The 13,233-nt window shown below is 32.0% G+C and overlaps 1 protein-coding gene across 2 annotated transcripts in view; it reads right to left on the bottom strand.

The window, feature by feature from the left end:
• Positions 1–2,528: 2,528 nt before the first annotated feature.
• Positions 2,529–13,233, bottom strand: part of LOC139483611 (uncharacterized) — a 50,179-nt gene continuing 39,474 nt past the window's right edge. Inside the window, exons 2-5 of one of the 2 annotated variants that reach the window (XM_071267605.1) lie at positions 10,723–10,817; positions 6,338–6,448; positions 4,260–4,404; positions 2,529–2,995 (exon numbers count right to left, since the gene is read on the bottom strand). In XM_071267605.1, coding sequence (XP_071123706.1) covers positions 2,957–2,995; positions 4,260–4,404; positions 6,338–6,448; positions 10,723–10,817 — 390 coding nt within the window. In that variant the 3' untranslated portion in view covers positions 2,529–2,956. The remainder of the gene's footprint in view (positions 2,996–4,259; positions 4,405–6,337; positions 6,449–10,722; positions 10,818–13,233) is intronic. The other variant, XM_071267606.1, reaches the window with a different exon arrangement.

The raw sequence follows: 13,233 nt of genomic DNA, 5'->3' as shown, positions 1-13,233 counted from the left end.
ATTTGTATGCAACGAATATTAATAAATCAACAGTAACTGCTCCTCTATCCTTCAACTTTTTGTCCAAACGACAACTAGTACAGGTTAAAATGACAAATTGATGTCACCAATCTTCTCCCTTAGTTCTGCTTTTTCGGAAAATTCCATGATTTATTCACATTGAACCGGTTGTGTGCTCTTCAAATCATATAAAATAACACTTATGGATCCCTTTTGAAAGTGAGGATCAGTTTGAAAACGAAACGAACCGAAAACGGGATAAATGATAAATGCATTATGAACTCTAAATTGGGATAAGACAGTTCATTTGTCTGTGCATAAGGAGTAAATTTAAATCTCCAAAGCGAGTAAATCTTCCATGAGTTTCGTTCTTTATTAGAATTTAATTGATACATTGTTTCTTCTAATTTACACGTGCTACTACTGAAAAAAATACATACAACGTTGGCACACCAGTTGTCTGCGCTATGTTTTTTTTTAAAATTATTTTCTGTATTGTCATTTGTCTTTCTATTCCTTTTGGTCTTTTTAATGTCTGCAATTCTTCGAACCATGAATTTGTATTCCCCTTTTTTATTTTCTATCGTTTTCTTATAGTTTTAGAATAAGTTGCGGTTTTCTTATATGTACTTGAAGTTGAAATGTTCATTGATATATTCTAAGTTTGCAGGTAGCGCTGATTGGTTTACTTCGGTGTCACATTAGTGCTTTTAAATCAGTGATGCGACTCTCAATATCCTAAACGTTTCACTGATAAAAAGAGTGATCTCCCTTATCTCAGATCAAACCCTTAAAATCAATGTTAATAAATCATCTGATTAAAGATCGATTAGTATGAATTCCAAAGATTTACTGTATTAATTGTCTGTAATAAATTTAAACTGTTTTGTTGATGCATCTGAAACATTGCTTTAAGCTATAATTCTTGTTTTGCAAAGGAAAATATTAATTGACATCTTGATAGGACGATCTGTATGACTATCCATACCTTTACAAAGCAAGTGGAGCTAGCATTGTGTGGAAAATGACTATATCTTTTACAAAATGTACTTTGATAGTGCAATATACATGTATGATGTATATGTAAGAATGCCCACAATTTAAACAATCAAAGCATGACTTATGTTGGTACCATAAGGCAGGGATACAGTTTGTATACACCTTGTGTTGGTTCCCTTTACTAAAATGTAAAATTGGCAATACATTAGTAAATTGGAACAATAGACACTCTCAACTACAGTAACTTTTCAATTGATTGAGTTTTTGTAAGAAATTAAACTAGTTGTTTTGTGATGTGTAAATTAGAAGATGAACCCTCGATGATGTATTTCAAATACTTTTTTTCAAAAGTCGACCGGCATTTTCTCAATTTCAAACTTCTCTTTTTTATACACTGATTGTAAATATAAGATTACAGGGAGCAGTCAATGAAAGCTACATCCAGACAACATTTTATGATGACTGACAAAATATTTTGAATAAATCTTTATTTCAGCGACGTAGACACAACTGGTGTATCTATTTCTAATTTATGAAAGTTATTTTAAATCTGTAAACATGTGCATGAGGTTTTTAGTTACATATTGATAATCATATAAATTTAAGATTATCGGAATACCTTCAGAATTATCTAATTATTGTTTTATTTCAATGCATCAATTAGCATTTTATTGCCAAAATTTGCCAAAAGTTCTTTAAACGTAGAACGGATCTTTATTTATTTGATTGTATTAGAGCAATGGGAAACGTGAGCGATAACCAGTGCTCAATCTTTTTATCCTAGCATCGTACGCCAATATTTAACTCTTATAGTATTTATAATACCATGCGTTCATACATTCTTACATACATTGTATAGACTATAAAACAGCAAATGTCTGCACTGAAAACTCCGAGTTGTCAAATAGTTTTAAATGCACAAAGGATCACCGGCTATTATAATGTGTTAAAGGAAAGGCCAAATTCTGCATGTTCTATGTATCGTTTGTATAATTAGACTAAGCACTCAGTATTTGACTCTTCAGTATAGGTCTTTACCGGTTTTTGGTGGGGTTTGTGTTGCTTAATTAATCTTTAGTTTTCTATGTTGTGTCTTGTGTACTGTTATTTGTTTGTTTATCTTTTTTATTGTTTAGCCATGTCGTTGTCTATTTATTTTCTATGACTTTCACTGTCCCTCTGGTATCTTTCGCCCCTCTTTTCTTCCTTGTCTGAATCTGAGGAACCATTAGCAATTTCATTCTTCGTATTTTCAAATGAAAATTGATTAACGGTGCCATCGTTGAGAATGTTGTAAGCTAATCACAACATTTTTGTGCTTTCGGTTTTCAATATTACCCAGAATGCGTTAGATTCTACATTGTAACACGGTGAATTAATCTCTATTGCTTTTCATCTTTATACTTGCAGTATTGATCAGTGTGATTGCAGAAAGTCCTAATATCAGTTTTATTCAGTGGTTTTTTTTAGAGATTATATGTCTCTGGTGGTACTAAAGCAATGACATGATCAAATAAAATACGCAAAACTTTCGAAATTTAAAATTTATTACATCTTGAAGATACCACAAAACAATGAAAGTAGTTGATTCATTAAATGATGTAATCCTATTTTATGTTAAACCACAAATTGATATCACATTAATATACTCTCTCAGAACTAGAATGTAACAAAATAAAAAAATAAACGAAACAGAGGCCTGAAACAAGTTGTGCACTACAGCAACATACCGCATTAGAACGTTCTTCTGTAAGTGGTGTGTCATATGATGTGTTATTAATCGAGGTCTTAAACACGTGACACTCCGAAACACGTTTTACAAAGACTTTTTCAAACAAATTAAAAATAAATAAAAATGAATCTATTGTTAAGATGACTTATATGAGGTATTATCCACACTTTAGAAATAAAACAAAAACAGAGATGGGAAGTAACTCTGCTTGATACTCTCTGCATCTCATTCATCGTAATCTACCCATATATCAGGGTCTATCACCTGTAAAAGAGTATTGAATAAAATATCAGAAAATTATTATTCATTGAAAAAAAGAAAAGACACATATTTCTGCGGTCTCTTTCTTTTATTCTTATCCTGGTTTTCTTTACTTTTCTTTAATTTTGTCTTTGATAAATTTAAGTTTGTTTGTTAAACAGTTTTGCTTTTTTTCAATATTAATTTTGTTAGTGCTCGGATAAATCAAAGTATATAATATATAGATTAAACACTGAGGTTTCATAATTTTTATTAGCAGGTAACACAAAAGTGGTGCTAAAAAGTGATCCCAACTTAAGTAAACGCGACAAACATATATATATAACGGTACGTTCTTTCCATGATTACGTATCATGTAGCGCAGTTACTGCGTCTGAACTTGTTTAATAAAGTTGTTAAGTTTGTAACTAATTTTCAACATCGGAATGTTGTAATAAGAATTGAGCGCTTTTTTGTATCGGTTTGTAGGGTAGTAATAGAGTTGACCGCCAGCACATTTTCTGTATGACGAACTCGTGCCTTATATTAGTCAAAGTAATGCAAATAAACTACAAATAGAAGTAATTCAATTCTCAAATAAAAAACCAAATTTTTGTAATAATTATATAGCAGAAACGGAGACCCATAAATACTAAATGTGTTATGCTCTAATTAGGGTTTTAAATTAAACAAATTTTGCTGAAATTGACAAATTCAAAATTAACCAGGAGGTTATCTTATCTATAGTAGATAATTGCTGTATATTTCAAGATAAGTATACACTATGATAGGTATTTATCAATCTCTTGCATTTCAACGGATTGAATGTGAGCGCTAAGCAATCCCGTCATAATTTATTTTAAAAATAATTAACATGGATAGCGACCTCCCTGGAAAAAAGTACGAAGCTGTGCATGAATTAAGTTTGATTAAGAGTTTCCGTGTTATGTTTTCGTTCAATATGTCATATATTATTGATGATGTTTTATTACTTGTTCTATTTTTTTTAATAAGTTCAAATATCAACATAGTGAATCGATGTTTAGATATCTGAAAAGCGTAAATACATGATAGAACGTATTAATAAATTATATTTTTTAAGATATTTGAATGAAATCAATATTAATCTCTAAACTTTAAGTCCATGTGGTGACTATAATTTTATATTTATTGATTATTGGCAACTATTCTGTATCAAACATATCCAATGTTTGTTGTCGTCTCATTAATTTTTAGACGATCGACGAATTATCAATGGTGTATCTAAACTGGTTGTATTTTATTTTACCGTTGTATCCGACAGATCCAAGTTTCGTCGTCGTCGCATTAAATGTGAGAGTACTTTGTAGGCAGGAACATATTGCTCTGTATTTGTTTCATCTGGTTTGTTGTCCCAATAGTCTGTGGTATCATCCTTGTGGTATTTATCTAGTCTGTTATTATAAAAAAGAAGATGTGGTATCAGTGCCAATGAGACAACTCTCCATCCAAGTCACAATTTATAAAAGTAAACCATTATAGGTAACGGTATGGTCTTCAACACGGAGCCTAGACTCACACCGAACAGCAAGCTATTACGGACCCCCAAAATTACAAGTGTAGAATCATTCAAACGGAAAAACCGATAATCTATATCAAAAACGAGAAACGAGAAAAACTTATGAACCACGTAAATAGACGACAACCACTGAACATCAATACAATAAAAAAGTCATGTAATACATGTATTATAGTCAAAATAAATATTATTCGGGGCGAAAATTTAGAAGCCACAGAATAATTTAATAGGCGAAACCCCTCAACTAATTCGGATAAAAAGAGCAGGTCAATATGTATGTCTATGGTTCTGGTAATGTTTGTTGAATTCCCTTAGAAATTTAGACCGGAAGAGAAAACTGATAATTTGGGACTGTTTGTTGAATTCTGACTAGAAATTTAGACCGGAAGCGGAAACTTGTTACAAGTTATCTAATAGTATGCTAACATCATCGTATCGTGTAGTTGCGGATCCAGAAATGTGCAAATGGGGGTGGGGCACTGACCGCTTAAGAGAAAGACCGCTTCAGTCATGCTTCTGTTATTCCCTATACAATCAACCAAAATTGTCCCACAAAAGACTACCCTCCTCCTCAAATCCGCCTCTGTCGTGGTACAAATTGAAAATGTGGTGTGCTGTTTCCGAGTGCAGGAGGTACAAAAAAAAATTAGTTGGATCGATCTTCGACTTGTAATTGTCAAACCAAAGTCTTCAAAACTTGTATTTGCTGCTTTACCATCAACTAGCTTGCAGATTTAGAAGAAGATACATGTTAGAGCTATAGCTTCATAAAGACTATCAACGTTGTGTTCTAACAATGTGTCTATGTAAACCAGTTGGTCAAGTATAAATCATAGTTCGAGATCTTGTCACAAAAAAATCAAAACGTCAAAATCGAATCAACACCATTATCATTTTCAAAATAATGAATGAACTAGTAGAATTATTCTACTCAAAGATCCATTCATTTCTGGATCCATTCATTTCTGTTATCTTTAATTTTTAGGTAATTTACCTCTATTCTTAATCATTTTTGTCCATTGATCTCTATTATTCATTTTCTGGTTTATTTGAACACATTTATTTTAAAAACAGTTGTTGGCATGACACGGGTTATGTTCTTCTCATATATGTTATGATGGTATGATACTAAACCCCTAACGGGAAGGATTGTGCCTGATGTTCATATGATGAACTCATAATCTTTCAGTCAGTTTAATTGAAGTCTGGAGCTGGCATGTCAGTTAACTGCTAGTAGTCTGTTGTTATTTATGTATTATTGTCATTTTGTTTATTTTCTTTGGTTACATCTTCTGACATCAGACTCGGACTTCTCTTGAACTGAATTTTAATGTGCGTATTGTTATACGTTTACTTTTCTACATTGGTTAGAGGTATAGGGGGAGGGTTGAGATCTCACAAACATGTTTAACCCCGCCGCATTTTTGCGCCTGTCCCAAGTCAGGAGCCTCTGGCCTTTGTTAGTCTTGTATTATTTTAATTTTAGTTTCTTGTGTACAATTTGGAAATTAGTATGGCGTTCATTATCACTGAACTAGTATATATTTGTTTAGGGGCCAGCTGAAGGACGCCTCCGGGTGCGGGAATTTCTCGCTACATTGAAGACCTGTTGGTGACCCTCTGCTGTTGTTTTTTATTTGGTCGAGTTGTTGTCTCTTTGACACATTCCCCATTTTCATTCTCAATTTTATCTATTCTTTATATGTTTTGTTCATAAACAGTAACCCATTCACATCCTAAAACTGAATATGGGCATGCAGAAAATATAATGAATGAAAATAGTAAAACAATTAATAAAATAAACTTACAAAGACTTTAATTTTTCATATGTGTCATCAATATCTGTCTCGATGTGGTAACTGTGTGATACATCTCTCTTAGCAGCGACACCTAGGCAACGTGGTGCAAACGGAAAATTTCTGAAACATACAAGATAATATGATAAATATCAATTGTTACCAGATAAATACCTACACCAGGGACTGGATCACTGTTATTAGCCTTCAAGAATTAAAATAGACTTTGGAGGTTATTGGTAATTTGTTTACAAAACAACGTTAGTAAACAAAGAATTGAAAAAAAACTGCATAATATGGCGTGTCTGTAGAGAGTTTTCCTGGATTACAATGTAACATTCATCGGGAAGTTCACCGCTAAATCTCATAAACGACAAAGGATATACAAGTACATGTGTAAGTAAATAAACAAAGGAGCTTAGCTCATTGTGAAGGTCATACGGTGCATGACAAACAGCAGCTGTTTACGATCCTTAAATCCACTGCGTTTGGTCTCTAGTGCATATTGTTCGTATTTTGGCCATCATACAAATGTCCTTAAGAATATCAAAATCCACATTAGCCTAGGGGACACAGGCACTTGTCTCAGAATTTTTTTTACAATATATCTTAATATAAAACTTGTCTCAGAATTTTTTTTCCTATATACCTTAATATAACACTGTTATATTAAGGTATATAGAACATTTTTCTGAGACAAGTGCCTGTGTTAGGGGAGAAAAAATTAAACTTTGCTTCTAATTAAATTCATTTCTTTATTTCTTGAATGAATGAAAATACGAACGATAGACGAATTTGCACTCGAGGGGAGGGGGCACTTCAATACTTAATTGATAGGGGGTGCCGCTGGGAATTTGTTACCCCACCCTTTTCATATAATGTAAATTTAAAAATGATATACCTTTTTATATATTGCGTTGGTATAAATGTTACCTTTTCCCATATTGTTTTAGTTTCAAGTGGTGTGTAATGTAAAAGAGGAATACCAAAGTGTCAAAAGAGAGAAAATTGGTTGATAAATCACACCCGGATACACCAACTTGACCAAGAAGATAACAGACGAAGAAGTTAAGGGAGCTTTATTGACCTTATCATATATTTTTGGTAGTTTTCCCGACCTATTCACATATCTTCAAGCTTGAAAAGGTGACCTATTCCAGCGGCACGTCCTATCATTTGAATATAGGAAGTGGCCCCCCCCGAGAATTTGCCAGTGCACGAGACAGTTCATCGCAGATTTGTTTTTGACTTTTCAGTTCTTTTGGATATCTAGTGTTCTGCTGAATGGTAAAGTGAGAAGATGGATAAGGATTGTTCTATATTTAATTTATTCAAAGTTGTATTACATATATATTTTTAAGTTTATCATATGTGTCCCTTTGCAAAAAAACTATCTAATCTTGAATGAAAGTAGTTGATTGGAAATTGAAATGTTGGAAATATCACTCTTTTCCAAACTCTGCTCCGAGCTATGATGAAAAAGCATGCACTTAGAGTAAACTTGGCTTAATTTTTGTTTGACCAGTTCGGTCATATAGGTCTTCAACTGTTTCGGTCTAAAAAAAAAATTTGTTTGGGTTTTGAGAGTATTTTATAAACATAAATCGCGAAAAGCGCATCGGACCCTCGAGATTAATAAAGAGTAATTTTCATTAGAGAGGTTTTATATTTATTTTTTTAAACTTATCATAAAAAAACGAATTCTTAATTCTAAATCTGAAATGATTCAAACAGAGGGACGATTTATAATAGCAGATATTTACAAAAACAAATTACAAATATTACATTACAATTTTTACGTCAAAATATTATCAATGAATAAAACTAATATCCATGAAGAAGACGAATGTCCCCTGATACAGCTTAACTGTTAATATACTTAACAACTATCTTTATAATTTGTGCTTCCGAGAATTGTTTGATTAACCAATATCAACGCGTACAATTTCTAATGCCAGCTAGAATTACGACTTATTCAAAACTTTGACACTTTGATGATTATTATATGCATTTTGTCGTAACCTATACTGGATAAAATGGTCTAAACAATTTGTTAAAATAACCAGAATAATTGATTTTCTGCTTAATTTGAAAATTAATTGAAAAAATTGATATGAATCCTAACAGTCAATGTATGCATGATAAAATCAAAAATGTTTATGGTCACGTTATTATGACCAGTTTTCAATGATTGAAAATATTTATTATCGAACAGATGTGCTATCTATTTCATTTCTTTGACAGTTCGTGTTGTATTTGTCGTGTAACGCCTGACAAAATATTGCTCAATGCTCACTAAATAAAATTGAGAATGGAAATGGGGAATGTGTCAAACAGACAACAACCCGACCAAATAAAAAACAACAGCAGAGGGTCACCAACAGGTCTTCAATGTAGCGAGAAATTCCCGCACCCGGAGGCGTCCTTCAGCTGGACCCTAAACAAATATATACTAGTCCAGTGATAATGAACGCCATACTAATTTCCAAATTGTACACAAGAAACTAAAATTAAAATAATACAAGACTAACAAAGGCCAGAGGCTCCTGACTTGGGACAGGCGCAAAAATGCGGCGGGGTTAAACATGTTTGTGAGATCTCAACCCTCCCCCTATACCTCTAACCAATGTAGAAAAGTATGACAATAAGACACACGGTTGATTTGTTTTAAACATTCAGCGACTTGATCAATTGATTGTTGTTTGGTTTATAGTCTGCGACAACAAGTGGCATATGTGTTTGCAAACAAATCCCAATTTTTATTTTTTATCAAAACTGGTTATACTTTATTCAAATTTAATTATTATAACATTTGGATTTTATTAAAATGTAGATGAATTAGAATAGCATTGTTTTCTGTGAAAAAAATTAACCATTCGAGATAAAAATGGAGTTTCTATTTATTTTCAATGGTTTAACATTTATTTTACTGATTCGGACAACCGGATAAAAAAAGACTTTTTAAATTTTAACTAAAGAACAGCTGACACAAAAACCGCACACGATGATCTGGTGTTTTCAAATAATGAATTTTCAATGGGTGTTTTAAATGCGGTGTATTATGTAATTGTTCCGATGATAACATTTATCGTAGTTTGACTCCTGAATTTACGAAACTCTATTCTGGTTATAAAAAACATAAACAAAAATAACGTTGTAGTAAACATACAAAAAAGTTTCTTTGAAGAAGCTGTTGCACTTTTGATCTCGTCTGCTCAATACTGAAACTAACCATTATTATCTAAAGAGAAATAAACTTTTTAACGATTGTAGATACAGTCAAGATCCACTGTAACAGTTTTGTACTAGCAGATTTTGTTACTTTTTCTCATATATTCTTTGGATGGTTATATCAGTAGTAATATATTCTATAAATAGCATTGGAATAGTCGGTATTTATTTAGCTGATAATCCAAACAAAAATTGTACAAAAGTGATAATGTTTTCCATGTATGAAAATATATAATCTTATTTGAGCAGCAGATATCTTTTGTTTAGTCTAGATTTAATTCAATTAGGAAAACAGTAAACGTACAATAATAGCTGATAATTTAAGAGTCTTTCGTTCATTTGATCTTATGTATTAGGCGTAAGAGATGTAACGGGAAAACGGAATAATTTTTGTCTACACGTACTGAAAGACCTTCTTTAGAATAAGGGAGCTACCATTTGATTTTTATGGGGAGGGGCTAGGATGAAAAATGTTGTCATGCATTTTTTTTAGTTGTAATCTCTGTCCTGCCTTTTTATTTTTCACTCTATTCGGTCCTGCCTTTTTTTTATTAGTTTGTCCTGACTTTTTTTAATAAATTGTCATCCTGCCTTTTTTTTTTTGCAAAGTGTCTCATCCTGCCCTTTTTTTTTTAACTCAGAACTCCTGTCCTGCCTATTTTTTTCAAATTTCATCCTTGCCCCCCCCCCCCCCCCTCCATAAAAATCAAATGGTAGCTCCCTTAATCAACTCATTTCAGTTCATTTCCTGTGGTAAGTATAAGAGCAGCTATAAAAATGAACTTTCGAAAGGGTATACATATATAAAAGAGGGGCGACAGATACCAGAGGGACAGGCAAACTTATACATCGAAAATAAACTAACAACGCAATGGCTAAAAAAGAAAAAGACAAATAGACAAATAATAGTAAAACATAGAAAACTAAAGACTTAGCTGCACGAGCGCCACCAAAACTGGGGGTAATCTCAGGTGATCCGGAAGTTTTTTTTCTCAATTTGCAGATAAATGCAAGAAGATTATGCATATACAGTAACTATCCAGTAGTTCACGCCATGCTGAAATTATGTTCTGGCCATTGGAAAAAGAACATTTTCGAAATGGAGACCAGTAATTATTAAAGTCTTAGATATTAGAATTAACTTATCCTACTTAGTTTATACTTACTCACAAAATCGTCGTCTCGGTCGACATGTGACCATTCCTGTCAATAATAATACGGACACAGTGACGAAAATTCCTTCAATAGGTGCATTCATACTCTATAAATAGAAAAAGCATACTATGTCAATTTATATATCATTGTCATTTTGCTAAGTTTCTTTTTTTACCTATTCTGACATCAGACCCCCCCTTTTTTTCCCGAATTTCTCTTGAACTCCCTCGTTGGCCCTCGGTTGTTTTTTGCTCTTTGGTCGGGTTGTTATCTCTTTGACATATTCCCCATTTCAATTCTCAATTTGATTACAAATAGAAAATGCATATTATACATAAAAAAGGAAACTATAAAATATAATAGAAAAAATGCATACTATACATAGAAAATGCATACTATATTTAGTAAATGCATACTATGAATTATAGAAAATGCATACTATAGATAGAAAATGTATGCTTTACATAAAAAATGCATACTATATATAGAGAATGCATACTATAGATGGAAAATGCATACTATGAATCATAATAAAATAAATTGTACATAGTCTACAAATTTAAATACAGAATTCCTACGAAAAATTTTACGTATTATAGACCAATAACAAGAAACAAACTAAGAAACACAGGACACAAAAGACACAAAAATACGGAGAAGACAAATACATGTAAAAACGAAATGGTAGACGGAAAACCCATTACAGCAAAATGCATTGAGTGTGAAGGTAAAGGTAAAATCATTGACTAGCTTGCCTGCTTGTTAGATGAACCGTGAAATCATTAGTAGGTAAGGTATATTACACTCCTTTCCGAGTAGTATAATTGTCCTACAGACAGATATATCGATTATCTGTCGGACTAGTTTAATCTTAAAGGAGGGTAGTATACCTAACCGAATAATGACTTCACGGTTCAGCTAGTAAGCAAGCTAGTCAAAGATATTACATTTACCTACACACTCAATGCATTTTGCTGTAACCTTGAATGTTAAGGATATCCGCTAATGTTGTTTTTCACTTCGTGTCAGATATTCGGAATTTTCTTGTTTTATACATGTTCTGTCTTTAAAATAATTTGCCCGCTCACCATATTTGTTTATAATATTTTTGTTTCATTAAATAAAAAGTATTTTTTGAAAATCATTTTGTTTCTTCATATGAGTTTCATTGTTAAATGTATAGGTAAGTCAAAAGAAGTCCAGAGACAATCAATTCATGTTTAAGTTTCTATAGCTACAAATGTAATTTCTAAAAAAAAAATAAGGCGCGAAACTATAATTCTTATCTATACTTTTAGTAGCAAACATCACAAATTGGTTGATTGATGCGTGTATAAAGCCGTTCATGCTTTCTACAATTTTATTTCTACAATTGATCAGAAAAAAATATAATTCTAATGTAAACGTAAGGATTACTACTTTTTTCAAAATCAAGAAATAGATATACAGTAAAGCTTTCAATTTAAGGCGTAAGTGAAAAATGATAGTAAATCGGCCTCGATCTTTTGAAACTCAATTAATTTACCATTTTAAAACTGTCAATAAGAAATCGAGAAAGATTAATGTTTTCTTTTAAGATAAGAATTGCGATGATATTTGATTTACAAAAAAATAATTACTATTTCCGGCCGGCATAAGTACTCTCTGCTGTTGTCTTTTTTTAAATAGAATTAGTTACACGTGGTTAATATTTTACGTTAAGTGAGTTTTTTTGTAAAGTTGTGGCAAACCAAGTTAGACATCAAGTAAAGCTAAAGAGAAAACGAAAAATACGAGATACAAATTAATTATTTTTCTTAAAAAACATTTTGGTCAAATTGTAAAGAAATTCCTCATACACTACTGACTAATCAGAAGGCGGTTGTTAATTGCATACATACTCTCTGAACCGATGACATTATATAGAACATCTTCATTGATTGGCAAAGGTCTTGACCAGTTTAGATTATTTATTTTTCCAATAAATTTGTCCTCTTGGTATAAAGTTTGGCAAATCAACTTATGCGTATGTATTGATGGTATAATTTTATTACGTTTACATCTTCAATTGTTTAAATTTGAACAAGCGCCATGGCGCGTTGCTGATACTATTTTTTGCAATGGAAAATAAACCGGAAGTGTGTGACTGACATCTTAAATTTCAATTATTGCCGTTTTTTGGATATCTCGATATGATATTCTACTTATTAGCACTGTATCAAATACGTTTGAGCATGAAGTAGTTTTTATCCTTCAGAACCATAATTGTAAAAGTAGAATGATCTCAGCGGTGTGTTGCCGATACAATTTTATTGCAATGGAAAATAAACCGGAAGTATGTGACTGTCATCTGTAATTTCAAAGATTGCGTGTTTTTTTTTTTTGTGTATGGATTTCTTGGTACATTCAATTTTTAAGCGCTGTATCAAATACGTTTGTGCATGAGGTAGTTTCTATCCTTCAGAACAATAATCGTAAAAGTTGAATGAAGTATTTTATTGCAATGGAAAAGAAACCGGAAGTGTGTGACTGCCATCTTTAAT

This window comes from Mytilus edulis, chromosome 7 (assembly GCF_963676685.1).
Source record: "Mytilus edulis chromosome 7, xbMytEdul2.2, whole genome shotgun sequence".
NCBI classification, from domain to species: domain Eukaryota; kingdom Metazoa; phylum Mollusca; class Bivalvia; order Mytilida; family Mytilidae; genus Mytilus; species Mytilus edulis.
The sequence above is the reverse complement of the archived record's forward strand: the minus strand, read 5'-3'. Positions and strand labels throughout refer to the sequence as shown.